This window comes from Anabrus simplex, chromosome 3 (genome assembly GCF_040414725.1).
Source record: "Anabrus simplex isolate iqAnaSimp1 chromosome 3, ASM4041472v1, whole genome shotgun sequence".
NCBI classification, from domain to species: Eukaryota; Metazoa; Arthropoda; class Insecta; order Orthoptera; family Tettigoniidae; genus Anabrus; species Anabrus simplex.
Window position 1 is genome coordinate 51258879 of NC_090267.1, and position 25383 is coordinate 51284261.

Sequence of the window (25383 nt, forward strand, 5' to 3'; positions counted from 1 at the left end):
GTCTATTGTCTAATATATTTCATTATCCGAATTGTCGAATGATGGTCCTTTTCTTATTTCTGGTACCTACCACGGAAACCTCTCCTACCCCCCCCCCCCCCCCCCCCCCAGTGTTGCTTCCTATCACTCTACTCGTTGCTGTTTTGTTCACGCAAAATTTTGGTCTCATCAACCTTGTAAGAAGAATTGGTGATATATATTCTCACCACTGCTTTGGAATCATCCTATTTTTCTAACAGCGCCGATGCAAATATACTATGCCAAAATAATTTATGTTGCAAATCTGCATTACAGACAATAAAGTTCAGTGAATAGTCCTGTACTATCAACATAGATGAACATTGCACGACAGTGACCTTAATGTCCTTCGAAATAGTCCCCTCCCATAACTATGCACTGCTGAGATCGGCGATACATGTCCTGGAAACTTTGCAAGAAGGCTTCCTTGGGATGATGTTCAAAAGCCTCATCACGTTTCGCTGGATGTCAGGAATATCGTCAAATATCTTTTCTTTCAAAGCGAGTTTGAGTCGTGGGAATAGGAAGAAGTGTGGAGGATTGAGATCTGGTGAGTATGGGGGATGTTCAATTTGCACCACCCCCTTTTTCGCCATTAACTGTTGGACGATATTGGCTGTGTGTGGGCGAGCGTTGTCATGGACAAAAAACCATGAACCTTGTTGTGCGTACTGGGGTCGTACCTTGCATAGATGTTTCATGAAACAGGTCAAAATTTCAATGTACCATGCAGCATTCAATGTCGTTCCCTCAGGTAGAAATTCCTTGTGGATAATGCGTTGACTATAGAAAAAGGTGATGAGCATCGTTTTGATGTGTGACTTTTCGGCTCTGACCTTTTTCCGACGAGGGGATCACAGAGAACGCCATCCCATGTTTTCCACGTTTTCCTCTTCCCTAACTTCTGGGTAACGATTTGTCGCACGAATCCACGGTTAATCTGCAGTTCATCCACTATCATGCACACACTTAATCGCCAATCGTTCGTGATTAATGTCCTCACCTTCTCAATGTTTTCGTCACTGACGACGGTCGCCGGTCTTCCGCTAGGGGGGTTGTCAGAAACACTTTTCCGGCCTCCTCGAAAATGGGCGAACCACTCGTACACACACTGCAAGGACAATGCTTGGTCATCATAAACACATACCAGCATTGCATGCGTTTCTTTCCATGTCTTGCCAAGCTTAAAACGAAAATGTACATTGAACTTTTGGTCGTTCATGTTCCTGTTCGTAGTTCAGAACCAACGCACTAAACACGCACTGAGTCAAAGAGGTCTTACACGGCACCAATATGATGCTCAAATGAACAGCATTGGGAGCAGGTGATCAAAACCTGCTGCTACGCAGGTGCAGCGTTGCGTGTCACCAGTGTTGCCGGATCGACCGTTCCGACTTCATTCACCGAACTTTGTCACAGGTTTTCTATTATTACTTGGTATACATATATTTTAATTTTCCTATCACCTAATATATTAAGCTTTTTTTATGTGTAAAACCACACTGAAGTAAAGTAGATCCCGCAACGGATATCACAACATGTGAGTTCTCAAGAATTGAATACAGTAAAACCTCCCTATAACGGACACCTTCGGGACCAAAAAAAATGTCCGTTATGAAGGGGTGTCCGCCCGCGAGAGGTTATGAAACCGGTACCATTAAACATAAGTTGGAACACAATAACCCATGCATTGTGTGTGTTAACAATTCTCGCAAATGTACCTTTAACTGTATACTGTATACAGTATTGTACAATATACTGCACTGTACTCACATGAGAAAGTTGTAGATGGGCTGCTGCAGCTGCGATGCACTGTATTAAAGAGACAAAAACACTTCTATGGAAACCTCTATTGAGCACACTGTACACTATTACCGTTCACTATGTTAAAATTAAGAAGAACGTATGAGTTTTTGAAACTTCAAATCAGTATGTAGATGTAGCAATCTCTAGCACAGTACCGTAAAACATTAGCACTTGAAAAAATCCTTAATGTTCGTTTGTTTTGTCCATTTCGGTTTAGCAATGATGTTTTCACTATGTGCAATTAAATCCTGGGTCAAATTTACACCTTTTTCATCGTTTTGTTTATAATAAAATTCTTTCAGTCGCTTAACAATGCCGAGAGCCTCACTGTACGAGGTTATTGGCAGCACATTCATTTCCATATTTTCTTCAAAGTCGTCATTAGCATCACCTCCACTCCCGCTTTCGTCAGAATCTTCGTTTTTGTCCTTCTTCCCTTGGATTGACTGAAGAATCGTTTTCGTGTCTCCACTCTCACACTCTGTTGGAATATCTGAATCAATTTCGATATAGGTGTTCACTTGTACACTGTAACCTGCTGCATTAATCAACTCTTGTGTTGTTTATATGCTGTCAGGAAGGGTATCCGATTCTATTTCGGGATGTCCACCACTAGCGGGAAACCCAGCTTTCAGAAAGCAGTTACGAATTGTTGAGGCCGTGACGTTTTTCCATGCATTGGTTATCCATGAAATTGCTTGGAGAACATTCAGCCCCTTTGTCAGTGTTTGAAGGGTTACTTCATTCCCGTTAAGTTCTGATACTATGTGCTTCATCACTAACTGTCTGTACATAACCTAGAAGTTCTGGATCACTCCTTGGTCAAGCGGCTGAAAAACTGATGTTACATTTGGTGGGAGTAAGACAATCTTCACATTTTGCAAATTAATTGTATCCGGATGTGATGCTGCATTATCGAGGAATAATAACACTTTTCGCTCCTGGCGTATCATTTTTCTGTCCAATTGTCCTAGCCACTCTGTCATTATTTCTCTGGTCATCCATGCTTTCCTAATTGCTTTTCATTCAATGCCAAACTTCGTAACGTCCATATTTTTAAAACACCTTGGTTTTGCAGCTTTTCCTATCACAAGGGGCTCCTCCCATTCTCCACTCATACTTGCACATAACAAGACCGTAAGACGTTCTTTTGCAACTTTTCCACCAGTACAACGATTTCCTTTGAAACACAAAGTTTTGTCGGGTAAAGCACGGAAAAATAATCCAGTTTCATTGGCATTCAAAATATTTTCCGGAGCATACCCGTCTATGATTGAAGGTATTTTTTCTTGCCAGTTGTCAACAATCTCCATATTAACACTGGATGATTCTCCGCAAATCACTCTGAAGTTGATACCATGTCGCTTTCTGAATCTTTCTAGCCAGCCATTCGAGGCTTTGAAATCTGTCGCAAATTCTAACACTTTAGCTTGTATCATTGGTCCTGAGACAGGGACATTCTGACTTCTTATTTTAGCGAACCACTCTAGCGTTGCCTTGTCAATGAGAGCTCCACTACCACTTTGAAACAGTTAAATGTGCTGTTCGTTGCCATTTAAATGCCATTCTTTCACTAGTTCCTCTTGCTTTTCACAATTTCAGCTGTCTGTGTCTTTCCAATCTTAAACACTTCGGACAGTTTACGCACACCACACTTCTCACGATTATGATAGTCTATTATGCCTGACAGTGAAGGTACGAATTCCAGGGCTGTCGAGCATGTCAGATCACACAACTTCCGGAAGTGATAGCGTAGCTTAGTGTTGCCTTCCAAGAATGTGTACAGCCAGGATCAAAAGTTACGGTGTCTGTGATTCTTGGAAGTACCGGCTGTGCAAAAAGTAAGCGAATACATACTGTACAGGACACAAATACAGAATTTTTTGAAAAATGAAGTGTCCGTTAGGAGAGGTTTAAATGGAGTTTCTCGTGGCTATGGTGTGTCCGTGTCCGTAATAAAGGGTGTCCGTATAAGAGGGGTAAATTACTCATACACAACATGGCATTTAATTACGGACCTAGAAAATCGTCCGCCAATGAGGGGTGTCCGCCGGTGAGAGGTGTCCGTTAAGACAGGTTTTACTGTAATTTCAATACAACAAAATTTCACTATAACAAATTCATTTCTGAGGTCCCCCAAATTTTGTTATTCTTGTATTTTAGTTTGTTTTTTTTTTTTTGCTAGGGGCTTTACGTCGCACCGACACAGATAGGTCTTATGGCGACGATGGGATAGGAAAGGCCTAGGAGTTGGAAGGAAGCGGCCGTGGCCTTAATTAAGGTACAGCCCCAGCATTTTACTGTACTTCAAATTCACAAGAAGCTCATGAGAAGGCTCCTAGGATCCTAAGGGCTCACCATCCTGCCTCAGACATGGTTAGGTGGGAAGTGGCCTATGGTGGTGGTATAAAGCTCAGTTTTGGAGACTTAAGAAGACTATGAGCAACACCCTTTTAAAAACAAACAGTGGAGCTTGTAGCAGGATTCAGCTCCAGCTCTAGTCGAGACCCCGCATAGTGCTACCAAATAGCTTAATATAATAGTGGCAACTCTCCTCACTTACCACACAGAGTAGCGGCGACTGTGTGTAGTGCTGCCATCTAGCGGCTGGAGGAGAAAACGAACACGATATAGTGTAAAACAAAAGCTTAAGTTTTCCACCTATTCAATACTACAGTAGTTGTTGTAACTTTAACATGCTCTTCATTATGGATTAATACGAAATTTATTACCTACGAGCTACTTAAACACTACACATTTTGATTTTAAAAACCCAACGAAATACAAATTTTAAAACGTCTGCGTCGTTCTTGTAGCAAAATATAGGGAAGAAAGGAGGCAGATGTTGATCTGAAAAAAACCAGTGATAAGATTAAAACAAATGTAACTTATTATTAAATGAAAACATTCGATCACTGTTATAATCACAGTCTGATAACATCTCCAACAGCAAATCACACATGCAGTATCTTTTAAAGTTCATATTTGTACTGGCAAAATTTTCCTCTGTTGAATCATTCATTCTATCACACGCGCCTTATTTGAAATACTTTGAAATACTTGTCAGTCAGTAATTTTATACAGCTGTTACATACAGCATATCTTCACTATATTCATTGATAAAAAACTGTCAGTTAATTTGCTTGTAATTCCATGCGAGCTTTCCATCAAAAACTTTTTTCTTTGCTAGGCTGAGTGACTCAAGACGGTTGAAGCATTGGTCTTCTGACCCCAGCTTGGTAGGTTCAATCTTGGCTCAGTCCGGTGATACTTTAGTGTGCTTAAATATGCCAGCACCATGTTGGTACATTTAGTAGCATGTAAAAGAAGAGATACGAGAATAAATTCCAACACCTCGGCGACACCGAAAACCATAAAAATGCAGTTAGTGGTACGTAAAGCCATTATTATTATTATTATTATTATTATTATTATTATTATAAAACTATTTTCTATTTTCAAATGTTCCTGATATTCGGGCAGACAAATCCCCCCCCCCCCCACACACACACATTTTGAAACATCATTTCAGAATTATCATACTTCTTCACTTCTAAGTGCAAATTTCCCATGCTACAGTATAATCATTATCATAAGATGATGAAAATACATCCCTACACTCAGCATTGGGAAACTTGCTACATTTTCCTGTATTACATCACAGTCATAATAATTCATCTGATTACTTAACTCGCACTGTCTAGTGACATTAGCTTCAAAACTGCACTTCGTCACATCATTATGAGTCAATAGAAAGTCTGCAACATCAGATTCGCAATTACTGTCATCAGAAGCACCGAGCAATTGATTAATAATAACACCTCCTATGGCACTGCAAAATTTTATTGCATTTGGGGTTATAGTGTACCTCCTATTACTCTAATGATTAAAAAAAATTCCAATGCAGTCCTGTGTGTTCGATCCTCCTTGTTAACAAATAATGGAAAGCGTAATCACTGGGTAATTCTGACCACAATAGTTTCAGTGCATAAATACCATAAGAAACAATATACAGGTATACCCTACGCTTAAGAGATTTCTGTTTCTGAAATCCTTTTCTGCTAAGTGATCTGAGCACACTACATAGCCTTTATTAAAATGTTCTGGTCCTTTGGTCCTCAGAATTTCATCTAAATCTGCCAGTATGCTCTTCACAATCCAATGAGTACACCTGAAATCGATTAAACGCATAAGTGTGATCATAACAATGTTTTAAGAAAGTACGTTCACATAAATAGAACGAAATACAGGCACGTAAACATTAACGGATATACTCACAGCACATCGTTTTTATAATCTGTCAAATGACTTGCGATCACTTTGCCTTTTTGTAAATAAAACATCCGTAAATAGCACAAAACTATCTGAAATACAAATGAGACAGTTCTAACAAACACAGCTGACTGCAGTAGCAAGTGTAGTTATCTCCTCGAATCGCTATGTGTCACGCGGAAGCAGTGTCGCCAGTTTCTCGCAGGAGTTTCCACTATTATCATATTAAGCTATTTGGTACCACTGAAGAGTGGACACACAGACTTAGAGACTTTGCGAAGGCAAATGGTGATCTTGTGAAAAATAATAGGTACTATATGTTGGCCATGGACATAAGTTAGATGTAAATTAAGAATATTATTCCGTATTTTAAATTGCGTCTGTAATTAAATAAAAAAGTTGTAACAGTATTTATGATACGACTAGGTACATACAAGTCAGTGCTATTTCCAATCAAAGAACTAATGGTTAGTAACTGAAGCACTACACCTGTACACCTCAGTCAGCTGTATGGGTAACTGCAAGTCCAACAAAGGACGAATGTCTGAACAATGCATCACTGCAATATGAGGTTCTGTAGCAAATCTTCAGAATTATTTTTGTAGTTATTGATTAGTGCATTCTATTTGGTGCATACTGTCTATATTCTATTTGGAAACTATTCAATAAATTAAAGCAAAGTGTAATAGTTATACTTTAACCAATGGTAACCTCCTTAGCGTTGAAGACACTGTAAATAAATAAAATTAAATAGAAAATAAAGGTAACAACATCTATGTGAAAGACTTTTTATGCCATAAAAATAAATCTGAACTACTCACCTGTTGCAATAAGGCACTTATCATAAGAGATTGCATAACCATCCTCTAGATATGCCTTTCTCCCATACACATCAAGCCTTTTCACACTCCAGCCTCTAGCAACGGCAACTCCTCCATTTGAGAGGCCCATGAGTGCTTTACAATCCACATAGAAGTCTTCGGGCTCATAAAATATACTGAAAAGAGAGTATAATTCATTAATGCAATGCATGTATGTTGTGAAGTCAACCCGAAGGCTGTCACAGATGCCTTAGACATTACTGAAGAGGCATACTTCGTAAATGAGGAGTGAGGTAGTTTCCTGTTGCTTTCCTCGTCTAGCCAGAAGTTGCTATTACATATCAGTCTGCAAAGACCACTTACAAGGAACATTTTCAGGTCATTCATAACAGGGTCTGGCTGCATAAAGGAATTATATTACTAGTGTCACTCATACCTCGGTCACTTTCATTTTGTCAATGTTAAGGAGACAGACAGTCTCAATGAAAGTAACAGATTTGTTCTAGCCAGTAACAGAATACACAGTACACTGCAAACAAACGAGAACAACAGCAATATTAACAGTAATTATTATTGTACGGTTTTGGCTGCCATGTGCAGGGATTTTGATCTGACACCAGTAGGCTGCTTGTGTGCCAATTTTGACATTCCGCTTAACTCGACCAGATAGCAACTACAATTTTACTGGGCAATGTATTGCCAAGTACACATACAATGTGTCAGTTGAGATCTTTTACATGCGAACGTATTTTACATGGAATGTTGAACAGACCTCTTTTGCCCTCTTTCAAACATCCTCCTGCCTTTCTCTGTTTTGGTTTGAGCACACAATCTTGTGATCCACACTGATAATCTGTCACTGATCCACAGAGCTAATGCCACGTATCATTACAAACTATATCCTATTTATTATTAACATTTTAACACTACAAAATTATATACCTTATATTATGCAGAAAACTGTGTGAATGTACAAGTTCTATGATCAAGGGAGGACACAAAATTCTGTAATATGTCAATCCACGTACATTTCAATAGGGTCTTTTCTTGCATACTTATTCTTAGACTGATATTTTTCAAGATTAGACAAACACAGTGATTTTCATCAAACCACAAAAGTTGAGATTTTGGAATTATTACAGCTCAGATAGGGTTTAATTAAAGTTAAATACAATGTACCATGGATACACTGACTTCAACTGTTATTCCCATTTCATACATGATCTTGTAATCCACCAAAAGTTTGAAGGACTGATTGTGCACATCATTACATGTATATGTTGTGCATTTCTTAATATTACTACTCAAATGAAGTGTAACACAAGCTCTTTACATTAGAGAATAATGGTTTATATGGTCAGAGGAGAAAATTTCACTTGTAACCATAATAGTCATTAAAATATTTCATACATTCTTTTTATTCACAGTGAATAACTATGAACTACCAATGCCTGTAATTTAGCCATAAGAAGGATTATTAAAACTTTAGTAAAAAACAACAAAGTATTTAAAAAAAATTTAAAAATTGAACAAAATTACCTGTGATCAGAAACCAAATACTGAACAAATATATTTCTCGTATGTCTCACCTACTCAAGTGAAGCAAGCCTTTCTGTCTATTAGTTTGCATGCTACCACCGCAGTATTAGTTTTAAAAGGTTGAATATTCTAGGTCAGCCCTGTCCAACACGGCGCCCGAGGTGCCCTTTTATGGCGCCCTTTTATGGCGCCCTTCGCAATTAATTTCCAAATTAAATTTTACTTAATATTTGAAAACAATACTTTTACATTTCAATAAATATTCTTACTTTTCTCTTAAAAATATCGTCCTCAAAGTCAGGAAATTTGTTATATCTGTACCTCCAAATTCACAAAGAGCTTTGATGATGATGATGATGCTTGTTGTTTAAAGGGGCCTAACATCGAAGGTCATCGGCCCGCCACAAAGAGCTTTGAGTAAGCCATAAATGTGATCTAGGCCTAACTGACTCGTGTCCGCAATTAGTGAAGAAATAGAAGAAAGGTTCAGAAAAAGAGCTATTCGACATGTATGTAGTTGCGACAAACAGGAATCCTCCACAAACCTCTCACTGTGGGGGGCTAGCGCCAGGTATAAGGCCCTCTCTACTCACGGAGCCAAATATAGCCACATATTTATTCTGCCAAACAGAACCGCTTCCTTATGATTCACTTGATTGCAATGCCATAAACTACCTACCATGACAGAGTTTCACCAGGACAACAATGGGACACCCAATTTGCCCACAAAGTAACTTTAATCCCAACAAAGCTGTGCCATAAACAATGAACAAACGATTTATGAAAGTCTTGCAATTGGAATGTTCCCAGTTCCTAGCTTTCAGGTGAACATTCAGTATTACTTGTGAGCTTATGCAGGGCTTATGGAATATGTTTTGAGTGTCTTGTGTTGTGATAAGTTGTACATTCAACATGTTTCGTGTGCTGTTTTTCATTACTATTTAAACTTTAAATTATTCAGTTTATAATCAGCTATATTTCATTAAACATAACTCTTCTGAACATGGCTAAAAGGCAAAGAAATTATAACTTTAACAGTGAATGGGAGGACCATATTGCTTTATTGAAAACAAAGGAAAGTCTGTGTGTTTCTTGTGTAATGCTAGCCTGTCTGTTCCTAAAAGAAGTAATGTACAGCGACATTTTTTGACTAATCACAAAAAATTTGACAGTGAATTACCTGTTAATTCTGAACTAAGAAAAAACAAAGTGAAAGACCTAAAATCTAAATTAGTATTGCAACAATGTGCGTTTAAGAAGCCAGTTCAGCACACGCGTAACGTGACAACAGCTTTTTACAAAGTTTGTTACGTCCTAGCTAAAAGGAAGAAAGCTTTCAGTGATGGGGAAGTAGTGAAAGAAGCTATGCTAAATGCTGCATTTATTGGGGGACCAGTGTTGCTCACGTCCGTAGGTTTAACCCGAAGATACCCTACACGTGTCCCCTGGGTGGTGCTAAGCGAGCAACAGCCCTTTGGCGGCCAAACAATCTTAGCGATCCCCTGGCCAATTTTCATATCAATACCATGAGGAAATCTAACACAAACAGTCCTTCTAAGGACTCACACTTCAGAAGAATTGGACCTGGTATCCATATGTTACAGATCAATGTGGAAGGCATAAGCAGAGCAAAGGGAGAATACTTATCTAAAATTGCTCTAGAAAACAACATTGACGTAATTGCCATTCAAGAAATGCACACAGAAGATATAGGCCAACTAAACTCAAGAGGAAATATTCCAGGATATGATCTCATAGGGGCAACATATCACAAGGTGTATGGTATAGCAACATATGTTCACAATACTATAGAGAAGCCTATCTGATGTCTACTAACACCAACGACGACATCCACACCGTTGTCATAGATGTAAGTGGGACAAAAGTCATAAATGTTTACAAACCACCTGCCGTTCAGTGGCCTCCTTCTGTAGTCCCAATTTACCCACATCCATCTGTTTTATCTTGGTGATTTCAATAGTCATCACACCGAATGGAAATATAGTGTTAATAACGACAATGGCGAAGCTCTGGTCACCTGGGTTGACGCACATCACATGCACCTTATTTTTGATGCGAAAGACTTGTCTACTTTTAGATCAACTTTAAGGAAACAGGACTACAACCCTGATTTATGCTTTGTATCAACGGATAACTGTCTGCCAACATCACGCAAAGTCCTACGTGCCTTTCCTCACAGTCAACACAGACCAGTCATTATTGAAACAAGTGTGAAAGTGCCCATTATCACTTCTACTCCATGACCGCGATGGAATTTCCAAAAGGCAAACTGGCCTGAATTTTCTGAGAACCTTGACAAATGTCTGGGTTGGATTCCACCTGTTAGTGAAAATTATGAGAGATTTGTGGGTGCAGTGACCAGTATAGCAAAAAAGGTTATTCCTAGAGGTTTTAGAAAGGAGTATATTCCTGGATGGAGTGAAGTCAGCGAAAAATTATATGAAGAGTTTCTCACAACTGGTGACCATGAAATATCAAATGAACTACTGCACAGCCTTGATGCCTCAAGAAGACAGAAATGGATTGAAACCGTCAAGAATATCAACTTCAAACACTCAAGCAGGAAAGCATGGTCCCTTCTTCGAAAACTGGGAGGTGGAAACAAAATATTACGTGATAACAGCACCATCAGTCCAGATACTATAGCCTCACACATGGTGTCAACATCAAAAACACCCAAGCAAAGAGATTACACCATCAAGATTAAACGAGAGCTTAAAGTCTTAAAAGCAAAGTGTCAGGAGGATAATGAAGTATCTTGTCCATTCACATCAGAGGACATCTCAAAGGCACTAAAAGATGTTAAAAAGGGTAAAACTCCAGGCTTTGATGGTATCCACCCAGAATTCCTGCTTCATTGTGGAAAATATGCAAAAGTATGGCTTGCACGCCTTTTCTATGATATCCTGCAAACAGGGAACATACCTCCTGCACTTAAAAGAACAAAGGTTATCGCCATATTGAAACCAGGCAAACCAAATGACTTACCTCAAAGTTACAGACCTATTGCACTACTCAGCACAGTGTATAAGCTACTGGAAAGACTTCTGTACAACAGGATAAGCTCTAATTCTTGAACAAGTACCTATGGAACAAGATGGATTTCGACCAAATCGCAGCTGTGTCGATCTAGTACTATCACTGACCACCCACATTGAAGCCGGATTCTAGAAAAGACTTAGGACATCAGTAGCATTCATTGACCTGACATCTGCCTACGACACTGTCTGGAGGCATGGCATGATCTATAAACTCCTACGCACAATACCTTGTAGAAGAATAGTCAGACTTGTGGATAACATGTTAACGAATCACAGATTCCAAGTAATTTTGGGAAACACCATCAGTAATAAGAAGAAACTTGACAATGGGCTGCCTCAAGGCTCTGTCTTGGCCCCACTTCTCTTCAGCCTCTATATCTCTGACATGCCTTTAATCATATCAAGAAAGTTTGGTTATGCAGATGACTGGGCAATTGCTATTCAGGATAGACAGATCGAAAACACAGAACATACCCTAACTACTGACTCATGCACTCTTGAAGAATACTTCCGAAAATGGAGGCTGAAGCCAAATCCAAACAAAACTACAGTGACATGTTTCCACTTATGCAATAAGCTAGCTAATCGTGAACTAGAAGTGTACCTGGGTAAAAATCGCTAGACCCACACCAATGAAGCAAACTATCTGGGAATCACATTAGATAGAACCCTCTCCTTCAAGAAACACCTGAAGAAAACGGCTGAAAAACTGAAGTCTAGAAACAACATACTTCAGAAACTGTGTGGCACTACATGGGGTTCGTCAGCTGACACTTTACGCACCACCGCCCTCAGTCTGGTCTACTCAACAGCCGAGTACTGTTCTCCAGTGTGGCTCAATAGCAGCTATACCAAACTTGCCGATGCCCATAATCAGGCAATGAGAATTGTATCTGGCACAGTAAAATCAACACCTACATTCTGGTTACCAGCACTGAGTCACATTCCACCAGCGGAACTTAAACGAAAACACGCCTTACTCTGGGAGTATAAGAAGATAAATGCAAACGACCAGCTACCAATACACCAGGACATCATTGCTGCTGAAGCCAGGCATTTACGTTCGCGGAACCCCTCCATCCGGACAGTGAGACACCTGGTGAACAATAATTTCAACCTCTTGCAAACCTGGAAGGATGAATTAGTAAAAACATTCCATGTCAGCTACAAGACATCACAACACCACCAAGTGGCTTTCACCTGCCCCGGAAAACATGGTCAACACTGAACAGGATAAGAACAAACCATGGCAGATGTGCAGATCTTCTCTACAAGTGGGGACATATACCTTCGCCAGAATGTAGTTGTGGTGCTCCCAGACAGTGAATGACTACCCGACGTATTCCTATAGTGGCAACTTCAGTGACTTTGTGGAAGCAGGTCCAGCTGTAATAGACTTTATTAACAACTTGAAAGTCAAACTGTAAATAATGTAAATATGTATTTTTTTTTCTGACTAATATTGATATGTACAGCCAAACGCTAAATAAATAAAATAAATAAATATTTATTTATTATGCCTTTACCACTGTCAAAGCTTGCCGCTATAACAACAGATGCGCCACCGTCTACGACTGGTAGAAATAATGGATTTCTTTCTCTTTGTGCTAAGGATGAATCATTTCCAAAATTTCTTTATCATTGTAATATTCACCAAGAAGCTTTATGTGCAAAGGTTTTAAAGTTCGATCATGTCATGAAAATTGTAACTAATGTCGTGAATTCGTCATCTACTCATCATTGATTGTTCAGAAATATTTTAAGTATGTCAGATTCGGAGTATGGTGACGTCATCCTTCATGCAGACGCAAGGTGGCTTAGTAGGGGGAAAACAAACCGTTTTGCTGCCTGTTGGATGAGATACAAGACTCTATGAAATAATCTCCTGGGAAATATTATCATGAACTTGGCTAATCGAATTAGCATTCTTGGCAGACATCACCTCAAAATAAAATGAGTTAAATCTCGAAATGTAAGGAAAAGATAATAATATTTTAGGTATAAGTATTGTCAATGCATTTGAAAGGAAACTTAAGGTATGGATTGTCCATTTAAATAGAAATTCCCTTTCACATTTTCCAAATTTGAAATCTATGGCAATGTTTGTCAATAATCCCTTCGCTTCTGTTGACGTTTGTGAGCTTGGAGGGAGGGTGTGTGAAATATTCGAAAATTATAATCCCGAAGAATTAGAAATGGAAATTTTAAGCCTTCAGTCAGACCTTCCTTTGAAATCCTCCTACGCAACATGTGGCAATTTCTGGACTCTGGTGGACGGTAAAAAATATCCCATTACCCGCAGTGTTGCTCTGAAGATGCAATCTTGTTTTGGTTCAAGCTATCTTTGTGAAATCGTGTTTTCGACTATGAACATAATAAAAAACAAATACCGATCCTGCCTGACAGACTCACACCTGGATGACGCGTTAAGAGCAGCCTGTTCCAGTTACACACCAGACTTTCCTCAACTTGCAGCGAGCATGCAGTGCCAGATTTCACATTAATTATGTGAGTAAATATATTTTCATGTAATTTTTAATTCTAGATTTATTATTATTATTATTATTATTATTATTATTATTATTATTATTATTATTATTATTATTATTATTATTATATAGTCATTGTAGTACCGATAACAGTAGTCGAATTAGTGGAATCGTACCTGGCGCCCGCATACCCTTAGTTATCATGTGAATGAGCTCGCGTAGAAACGAACGTTGGACAGCCCTGTTCTAGATGTTATTCTTCCTACCTTAACTCATGTAATAAATACATCCCTTATGACCAGCACTTTTTCTACACACTGAAAGCATACCGTTATTCATTCAATCCCCCCTCCCAAAAAACCTACTTTTAACTGAAGATTTACAATCTACAAGCATTTTACCTTTTCTGTCAAAAATTCCTGAAAAATTAGTTCATAAACAGATGACATATGTAGATAAGAACACTTCACCCAATAAACATAAGCCAGGATTTTGTCCGAAACACAATGCAACAACAGTGGTGAAAGTAATTAATGACAGTGAATGTCCCATAGATCATGGTCAGCTGAAAATTTTAATAACATTAAATTTGATTAAAGCCTTTGACTCTGGCAAAATTAAATCAGTTGAACTTTTCATCTAATGTAATAACGTGGATAAAATCTTTCCCATCAAATCGTAGTCACTGTGTTTACATTAGGGTTGGGCAGACCGGAACATTCACTTGTTCCGCAACATTAGGAACTTGAGGCGGAGTGTTTCGATACAGAGTGCCGAGCCACGGGACCAGGACACAGGACTGTAACTGCGTCCTAGAGAGAACTTCGAGAGGCAACAGGACATGCTCCACTTCAGCTGGAATGTGCCTGAACCGAACGTGCTGTGCCAAGGCCGCACTAGATAGATTAGTTGGCCTTGGCTGTGTGCCGCCCTGTGTTGGAGTGTCAACATTTTATCATCCAGTTATATCTTTAATTCCAAAGCGATGACCCATATGTTTCTTGGGCTTAAAAGTTTCCTTAAAGTCCAAATTAATTTTCAACGTCAATCCCCGAGAAAGTGTTGAGGGACATTTTCGAGATATTGAAGAAAGTAAATGGAAGTTGAGAGGGAAGGAATTCGAAGTGCAGAGAGCACAACAGCACGAAAGTATATCAATGTTTTCATCCAGTTATATTTTTAATTCCAAAGCGACGACCCATATCTTTCTTGGGCTTAAAAGTTTCCTTAGTCCAAATTAATTTTTAACGTCAATCCCCGAGAAAGTGTTGAGGGAAATTTTCGAGATATTGAAGAAAGTAAATGGAAGTTGAGAGGGAAGGAATTCAAAGTGCAGAGAGCATTGGGACGCAGGCGAAGCAGCTAAAGCAGTGCAGCGCAGAGCAGATTTTTGTAATCCACACAAATCATTGCATCATCGCAAGTTGACAGACAGGGCAGGACAGAGCAGAGCAGGCCGGTTCTGCACCTACTTCCGCCTACCACGCGCAGTCTTCGAAACACAGTTTCCTGCCACATGTCACGCAGTTAGTTAAGAAATGGAGGAGAAAATTACCACAGCCATTCAGTCTCACCATGTTTTGTAGGTACTATGTGAATCATGTGGACTGCAATGCAGTATGTACGTGTATATATATACGTATGTATGTATGTATGTATGTATGTATGTATGTATGTATGTATGTATGTATGTATGTATGTATGTTCGTGAGAAAATGGCTGAACAGAATTTAATGAAAATCGGTATGTAAATTCGGGGAATAAGGCACTACAGTCTAGGCTATAAATTATTTTATTCACGCTGCGTAACAAGGTAGTTTAGAGAAAGGCCTAAAATATAATCCACCGAGCAAGTGGCTGTGCGGTTAGGGTCGCGCATCTGTGAGCTTGCATTCGGGAGATAGTGGGTTCGAACCCCACTGTCGGCAGCCCTGAAGATGGCTTTCCATGGTTTCCCATTTTCACACTAGGCAAATGCTGGGGCTGTACCTTAATTAAGGGCCCCCCCGCGCTACCTTCCCAACCTTCCACCCTTCCGTCGTCGAAAACCTTCGATATGTTAGTGCGACGTTAAACAAACAGCAAACAAAATAATGTAATCCTCATATATCTATGAAACAATCCGTGATCCAAGTTCTCGCAACATATAGAATTTAAGACAAAGATCTAATGCTGATTATGGAGAGCATCATCGCCGACTCCGTCGCCGTCATCCATCATCACATTTATGTGAAGACATAAATACGGAAAATCATTTATCATGTCTTGTCAAATATAAATGCAAATGCGTTCACAACAGATTGTCAATGTTGATTGATTTTAGTATCTTGTGTCTTGTGACAACTAGATGAAAATCTAGCAGTACGTTTGTAAAATATTTTTCCCTCTCCCCCACTGTCATCCTATTAATGAATTTACCATGCAAGTTGGTCGTGCGGTTAGGATCGCCTTGCTATGAGCTTGCATTCGGGAGATAGGGGGTTCGAACCCCACTGTCGGCAACCGTGAAGATAGTTTTCTGTGGTTTCCCATTTTCACACCAGGCTAATGCTGGGGGGGCTGTACCTTAATTAAGGCCACGGTCGCTTCCTTCCCATTCCTAGCCCTTTCCTATTCCATCATTGCCATAAGACCTATCTGTGTCGGTGCGACGTAAAAAATATAAAAAATAATCATGAATTAAATTCTTTGCTTAGTCCATATGAACGCCGAACATCGGTAACATAGAAATATTGTTCAGTCTTTTAAACTGGCGAAGGTGGTTGTTTTTATTGCGATTGTCTTAAGCTGAATAACCGCGTTGCCATCAGCACAAGGGAAATTGTGAAGATGACTAACAAAATGAGAAAAATCGCAAATGTTTGAAGAAAAAGAAAAAAAGATTCTCTTTACACTGGATTCCCCAGTATCACAGAGTCTAAAGAAAACATGTTATTTCTGAAAACCGACGAGACCCTGCGTGGCAATGTGCGCTCACGTCCACTTAGCAGTTTCGTAAGCTTTGTGCTGTTCTGCTCTGGGGCCAACTGTTTCTCAATGTGCGCCCGGCCTAACAGCACGAAAGTACAACAATGTATTCATCCAGTTATATTTTTAATTCCAAAGCGACGACCCATATTTTTTTTGTGCTTAAAAGTTTCCTTAAAGTCCAAATTAATGTTTAACGTCAATCCCCGAGAAAGTGTTGAGGGAAATTTTCGAGTTATTAATTACTCACTAATTACTCACAATACAGGCCAATACATTCAACTGGTGAAACTATTCTTGAATTGGTTACTTTTAAACACCTGCACTGCCATTGTAACCGTGTTATGTGTATTTTATATTGACCGGAAAAATCTTAACCTAAAAGCAGCCTTTAACGTGATTATTGGGCGCGAATTTCAGTGTTCCGACTGTTCGTTCACGTTCCCTGCAGCTTTATGCTGGACCATGGCCATCCATAACTACACACAGGCACACACCACACAGCACGTTCCGTACAGGCACATTCCCAGTTCCCATTGGCACGGAGCATGTAATGTTGCCTCTCGAAGTTCTCTCTACACTGCGCAGTTACAGCCCCGCGTCCCGTGCGCCCGCTGCACAGTTCAGCTAGTAGGCGAAGGGCAGTGCATAGTGGCGCTTCTGATGGGACAGCGAGTCAGTGTCTCCGGCTCGCTTGAGAATGTTTCGGAACAATTGACACTCGGTGTTCTGGAATAGCGGAACATAATTGTGCACCGGCACATTGTGCCGAAACAGGGACATAGTACCCAACCCTAGTTTACATCACACAAAGAACATTCTCATGGAAGCAGGTTGAGATAGAGATGCCTGTGTTTTATAATTTCTCCCGTTTTCTCTATATTAATAATATTTTGACCAATACTGAAGTAAATATCACTATACATTGACAATTTACAGGCCTATGCTAACACAAAAGTAATAACCAGTATTCACGGAGCTATATGTTAAAAATAATCAAGATATCCTGCACACCAAACTGTTGACTAGACTGAATGGACTCAGAATCAACCCCATGAAATCTCAAGATATAATGGTACGTACAGCCAAAACCCATAATCATTCATGAATGTAAATGTAATCATCATCCTTTTTTGAAAACAAAGTTAAAGATTTAGGATTAATACCGGACAAAAATCTTGACTGGACAGAACAAGTAACAGTTACACGGCAAGACATATTTTTCTTCCTTCACTCTCTTAAAAGAAGGAAAGACTTACTTTCTTTCAAGGTCAGAAGCTATTAGTTCAACAGTCAATTTCTGTGACCATTGTGGCATCATGTATGGCAGACTGTCACACTCGATGATTGACTTCAGATAGCACAGAATGCTTGTTTACTTTATAGTACAAATTCCAAAATTTCATCATATGACTCCTACATTACATTGCCTTAAACTAAGCCAATGCCGTAGCTATCACTCTTCGCTTCCACACCACAAAATAATATATAAGCAGCAGCCCCCACCCAATCTTATCTAACAGAATATTTTCAGTTGCTCTCAACTATTTATAAGATGCTATTTATAAGAGACCTACAGTTAACTTAATCCTTAAAATACTATATCCACCTTCTACAATCATTCTTTTGTTGGTGGTACAATTCAAACGGAATTCAATGCCCAACAATCTCAGGGGTACCACATTCGAATCGGTGTTTTAAAATGTTGGCAGTGATATTTGGATGGATACAGTTGAGTGTAAATACATGAATTCCGTTTTCCTATTTTGTTATTTATTTCATGTGTTACTAAGTTTCATGCTACACTAATTTGTTTTAATAAATTAGGACAACTTTCTTCATTCTGGGCTATTGTAAATAAACAAATTTTTAAAATCTGGTCTCAGCTGCAGACTTTCAGCCATACCATTAAAGCAGGTTCGTTTACCAACACATCACTCTGAACCTGTTGCGACATTGTGGCTGTTCCTTCTTGTATTTATGTTTGGTCTCAACAGATGGTGCAAAGTGTTATATTACGATACTGAAGCTAGGGCAAGCTATTGATCGGTGTAAGGTTTGCTGGATTTTGTTGCACATGCGTATCACAGATGGTTCGAGTCCTTACAAGGTTGCTTACTTGAGAGAAGGTAATGACATTGTTACATTGGTTCTAACTTGCTCTCTATTATCAGTAGATAGTGTATAACAAAATGGTATATACCATGTCATAATGAGAGTTTCGTAGTAATACCTTATTTTGGTATTCCCTGAGCCAAGTCAGCAGCCCAGTCTGTTTCTTACAGTCATGAATGGTCGTAAGAAAAAAACGGAAGTTCATAAATTGAAAATGTATTGGAAAACAGTGAAAGTAATATTATTCCACACAAGAAATGTCACAAGTGATTATATCAGTGATTCAAAAAAACCTGCAGGCTCTAGTTCTAGTTTGAATCCCAGTTTTGGTGTCAACAATAGACGAAAGTCCAATTATAAGGCATGTTTTAAGGCAATGGGTTAATGAGTTCTTTATAACTTTAATTTAACAGTTTGGATGTAATGTGATATTCTTAAACTGTATGTACATAAGGAAATAAAGGAAAAATAATTAATTAATTTGCCATTAGTTCCATGTACAACAGGATACCTTCAATCCCACAAGGACAGCACCAAAATAACTGCTAACAATAATGGTAGAAGAGGGAAGAGAAAATTATGGTACCCATGCAAACTAACTCAGTAGAGTTGAACACCTTCTTAGTGATGGTAAAGGGAGAAGGGGTGGGCAAGGAAGACGCCACAGAAGGATGGAAGTCAGACATAAATGTGCCTTAGAACAAATTACACAAAACTAGTAATATACACTTTTTTTTTACCTTCGCTCTGTCCCATTCCACTGTTTAAAAATTAAATTCTTGTTAGCAGCTGGATCTTCGTTGAACCACATCTCCTTGGACAACGGTGGTCTCATATATGGATAATGAGATTCATTTGTTATAACTAAGACCTAAAAAACCATTAAAAAACCATAAAAAGCAAAGAGCAATCGTACATTAAAAACATCAAAAGCAAAGGAAGAAAGGAAGAATGTCCCCTCATAACAACATTAAGAAAAACTATATAAAATATATCTCTCTTACAGCAACACATTAATGTCAATAACACAATACAAAATTTATTTTTTGTTAGTTGCTTTATTATTAACGGATATAAATTTCATTATGACTGATCCGTATTGAACTGTGATTACAACAGCGTTTAAATACTTATTATTAAGGTCCACCTTTTCAATACAAACTGTACAATGTTTTACATTACATTTACGTTCAGGGACTAGTTTTGACCTAACTGTAGGTCATCATCAGCCTTAAAGCAAATCAACACAAATATATTGAAGAAAATAAACAATGTAAAGACACAAAGGTCTTAAAAACTGTATGCGCAACTCAAAGAACTGAAGTTAAGACTGGTTACATAAAATAAAATTCCATTGAAAGTTCAAGCGATTTAATACACAGTGTAGTGTCAATGACATAAAAAATGATGTATACATACCATATAAGAAACTAAGGTAAGGTTCAAGAGTTGCGCTGCACTACATTTAAAAAATTGCTCTTTGATAGAGATTCATAAAAATCCAGTGCACCGCACTACATTAAAGAGTTGTACACGGTAGAGCTCCTTAAATTGCTGGTCAAACATGATGCATAGAAGTTCAAAAGGCTGGCTCCTTAAATATGCTGCTTTCTATTCAAAGCTTAAATGAGCCGAATCTTCTCAAGATATTCATATAATCAGTATACATGAATGTGATGCATGATGTTAGAAAGGATCTTCTGTTTTAAGAATCTGGAAAGATGATGATTGTTGCACATGGAGGTCTAAATACATAATAGTAATTAAAGGTGGTTGGATTTCGCAGTTCAATGGAATGAAATTGAACCCATCAAAAACAGTAGCATTGAAAATCAGCAGACATAATACAAAATGCAACATAAAAATACAGGACCACCAAGTTGAAGTAATACACCAATTCAGTTATTTAGGAAGCGTAATGGATAGTAATAACAGAGATGAGATAGAAATAACAAACAGAGTAACCAAAGGCTCTAACTTTTACAGTATCGTTAGACACCTACTATGGGATGAGAAGGTCCCACAAAGAACAAAAAATGACCCTGTACAAGTCATATTTCATTCCCATCCTTACATATTCTCTGGAAACCTGCACACTAATATCAAAGGATTGTAGTAGGATTCAAGCCTGTGAAATGAAATTTCTTAGAACTGCCCTCCAAAAGACCCAACTTGATCATGTGAAAAATAGTGAGATCCGATCTAACCTAGGTCTAAATGAATCGATGGAGGAAAGACTTAGGTCATCTAGACTTAAATGGTTTGGGCATGTAAAACGAATGAATAGCACAAGGTTACCATGTGCTTATTTGGAAAAGAGAATAACAGGTAGAAGACCAGCAGGAACACCAAGAAGAAGATGGATGGACCAACTGAGAGAATGATGTAGATGTTGATTCCCATAGGGAACCTAAAATATTTGTCCTGAATGAGTAAATTTATAATACCAATATAATGGTCCGTTATTGGACATTATAAATTTTCCAGTTAACTCATTCTTGGTTGCCTGCATTTCGCCCTCGTGTGCTAAGTTAGGCTCGTCAGTTGGGACTTAGCACACCACCCAAGACGCAAGGCTAGTGCACACCGTGGAGGCCACTGCATAGGCTATTTGAAGCCACCAGCAGTGGCAATGCACTAAGAGAGCTATGTCTCATTTCCAAAAATAGATGCCTGCTTGGCCATCAAATGATGTAGATGTTGATTCCCATAGGGAACCTAAAATATTTGTCCTGAATGAGTAAATTTATAATACCAATATAATGGTCCGTTATTGGACATTATAAATTTTCCAGTTAACTCATTAACTTAGCACACGAGGGCGAAACGCAGGCAACCAAGAATGAGTTAACAGGAAAATTTATAATGTCCAATAACGGACCATTATATTAGTATTATAAATTTACTCATTCAGGACAAATATTTTAGGTTCCCTATGGGAATCAACATCTACATCATTTGATGGCCAAGCAGGCATCTATTTTTGGAAATGAAACATAGCTCTCTTAGTGCATTGGCACTGCTGGTGGCTTCAAATAGCCTATGCAGTGGCCTCCACGGTATGCACTAGCCTTGCGTCTTGGGTGGTGTGCTAAGTCCCAACTGACGAGCCTAACTTAGCACACGAGGGCGAAACGCAGGCAACCAAGAATGAGTTAACTGGAAAATTTATAATGTCCAATAACAGACCATTATATTGGTATTATAAATTTACTCATTCAGGACAAATATTTTAGGTTCCCTATGGGCATCAACATCTACATCATTTGATGGCCAAGCAGGCATCTATTTTTGGAAATGAGACATAGCTCTCTTAGTGCATTGGCACTGCTGGTGGCTTCAAATAGCCTATGCAGTGGCCTCCACGGTATGCACTAGCCTTGCGTCTTGGGTGGTGTGCTAAGTCCCAACTGACGAGCCTAACTTAGCACACGAGGGCGAAAAGCAGGCAACCAAGAATGAGTTAACTGGAAAATTTATAATGTCCAATAACGGACCATTATATTGGTATTACAACTGAGAGAAGACGTGGAGAGAAGAGGATGGAATTGGGAATCTGTCTTGGACAACGAAATGTTTTTGAATAGGCAACTTTGGAAGACGCTCATTTTCAAACACCCTACCCAATCCGTCCGTTCATAAGCCAGAAGAAACTTTTCTGTCGCCGTCCAGTGAACACGGACTTTGCATTTGGGGAAGAGTACAAATCTGCTTTTGTCAGTGAAAACTGCACGTTTCCAAGCTTCTTTCAGCCAACCAGAACGATTTCTGCACCAAGCGTTTCGGCTTATCTTCACTAAGTTGTTCAATAGCGGTATTCGGAGGGCATAAATGAAATTTAGACCTCGAACATGCAGTCTTGCAGAAATAGTAGACACACAAACATTCATTGTTCCTTCTCTGTTCAAAATGCATAGAAGATCACTAGCACTGGCATTACGATTTTTACAGCTTAATATTATCAGCTTACGATCCTGCCTAGGCAAGGTTTTACGCAGTCGTCCGCAGTGAGGCACTTCGATCATTCTGCCACTCTCCTTGTATCGTTTCACTGTGTTCCCCACACAAGTCTTAGGCACGTTTAATGCACTTCCTATTGATCGGTATGACATGCCAATTTTGAACATACCAATACAGTAGAACCCCGCTTAACCGAAATACTCTGGCAAAATCGTATTTTAATATTTTGTTTTTACCCTCTCGTTCATAGCTGTCGATATTAGTAATTCTCTTGCTATATATGCTGAGAGCTACTAGGAAAACCATATTTTCATATTATGACTTATGCCAGAATAGCTGCCTCTGTGGATCAGTGGTAGTGTCGGCCTCTGGATCCCAAGATAGCAGGTTCAAACCCGGCAGAGGTAGTCAGATTTTTTAAGAGTAGAAAAAAGTCCATTTGACACTCCATGTCGTACAATGTCGGTATGCAAAAGATCCCTGGTGACACATTTGGTGTTTACCTGACAAAATTCATTAAATCTCAGCCACAGACACCCAAGAGAGTTTCGGTTTACTCGGTCTGCCATCTAGCAGGCCTAGAGTAGAATGGAACGTCGAAATTTAAGAGCAGACAGCCAGATGGCATCAGAGTGAAATGTCTGCCAACAGTAGCTGAGGCCATACTATGATTATTATTACAGACATGCCAACTTTCAAAAGTGAAAAATCAGGAGAAATTTCGCAGCGAATCGCGACGTATTACGGCACATCACTGATGGCAGAACATGTACAAATTCATTATAATTCAATACATTAACAATTCTACTTGCCCATATATATATTTTCCATCATTTACATGTGAATACTAAATACTAGACATACCTGAACTGTAGGAACATGCGACTTCTCATCCTTCAACATGGTGATCACATTACGACTAATTGTTGTTCAACACACCAGTAGCTGACTTAGCCTTCTTCAGAAACTCGGAACTAAATTTTTGCTCAAAGCACTTGCCTTCCTGAACTGATTTCAAGGTTAAAAGTTTCTCCAAAGTTTGTTCAGACAGCAAGGATCTGAACTGTGTTTTTGTCTTTGTGACTCTGCTAAAAATCCTTTCACATTATGCATTGCTATGTGGAAGTGATAAAATAGCAAGCATCACTTTAGAGAGTCTGTCATATTTAAGTACACCATCAGCTGATTTCATCTGACCTACCAATGCCCATTGAACATTAATTCTTCCTTTTGCCAGGTCTGTTTCTTCGAGCTGAAAGTTATAGAACTGGGAGTGCAGAATATCAGTTTCTTTATCCAAATGTTCTGTTTCACTAGTCAAAATGTTCGGACACTTGTTTATGAAAAATCTAAGGCTAGAAAATGATGCCTTACTTATAGCAGAAATATTTGCAACTTCTGCATTAATTAAAACTACATCTTTGAATGGAAATTTGTGTACCATGTAGTCACACGATGAAGAGAAACACTTTCTAACAGACTTAAAGAATATGCACTTTTCCTCAGACTTCAAGGTGTTCACTAAAACAAACGCAGAGTTCCCTGGTATCCAATCACAATCATCCTTCTGATTTGCTGAAGTATGATAATCTACATCAAGGAGAGAGGAGGATCTTTTAATAACGTCTGGTTTCACAAACCTTGCCATCACATTCTTCAATAGTTCCTCCAAAAGTGACCTCAATAAGTGGATGTGCGGCATACTTGACTGAAGAGCTACGTTTGGATTCTCAAATATATCCATAAAACTTGAGAGAAAAAGGCAAAAAGATTTATGTAAATTTGATGAAAGGAACATGAAAAGTTGTTCTTCACGTGACAATGCATGGCTCTTAGTGTCATAAGTAGTTTCATTTTTTTAAATGAAACTGATGACTGGGTTTTCCTTTTTACTGAGGAGTGAGGTGAAATGTTATGACAATTCTTAACGTTTTCAGACAAACAAGACACATCTGCACTTAAACTGTGCCTAGGAATTTTTTAAGTCTTCAAAGTTCCCATCTGAGAATCCTTACTCACAATTTCGCTCCTGAATAATGTAACCAAAGGGTCCCACTGAAGCAAAATCCTATCTAAACACCTTCTTAGTGTTAACCATCGAGTAGGCACATGCTTCAGAATTTTCCTAATCTCTGTGTTGTGTAAAGTCGGAAATTCTCTGAACTTTTCTTTCCCCTTTGCACACCTTTCCAGATAATAAAATATATCAATTATACTTTCATCTACATTTACGGGCAAGCATGCCCCGTACCCCGTACTACTACCCCGTACTATCATCTGGTATCATTATTAGAACTACTATCGACCAGCCATACTCAGCCATATATCGACAGA

General features: G+C 38.8%; 1 protein-coding gene across 1 annotated transcript in view; it reads right to left on the reverse strand.

Moving 5' to 3' along the window:
* Window positions 1-25383, reverse strand: part of LOC136865963 (apoptosis-inducing factor 1, mitochondrial) — a 268552-nt gene that overhangs the window by 147223 nt on the left and 95946 nt on the right. Inside the window, exons 5-6 of the mRNA XM_067142533.2 lie at window positions 19830-19960; window positions 6918-7093 (exon numbers count right to left, since the gene is read on the reverse strand). Of these exons, the coding sequence (XP_066998634.2) occupies window positions 6918-7093; window positions 19830-19960 (307 nt within the window). The remainder of the gene's footprint in view (window positions 1-6917; window positions 7094-19829; window positions 19961-25383) is intronic.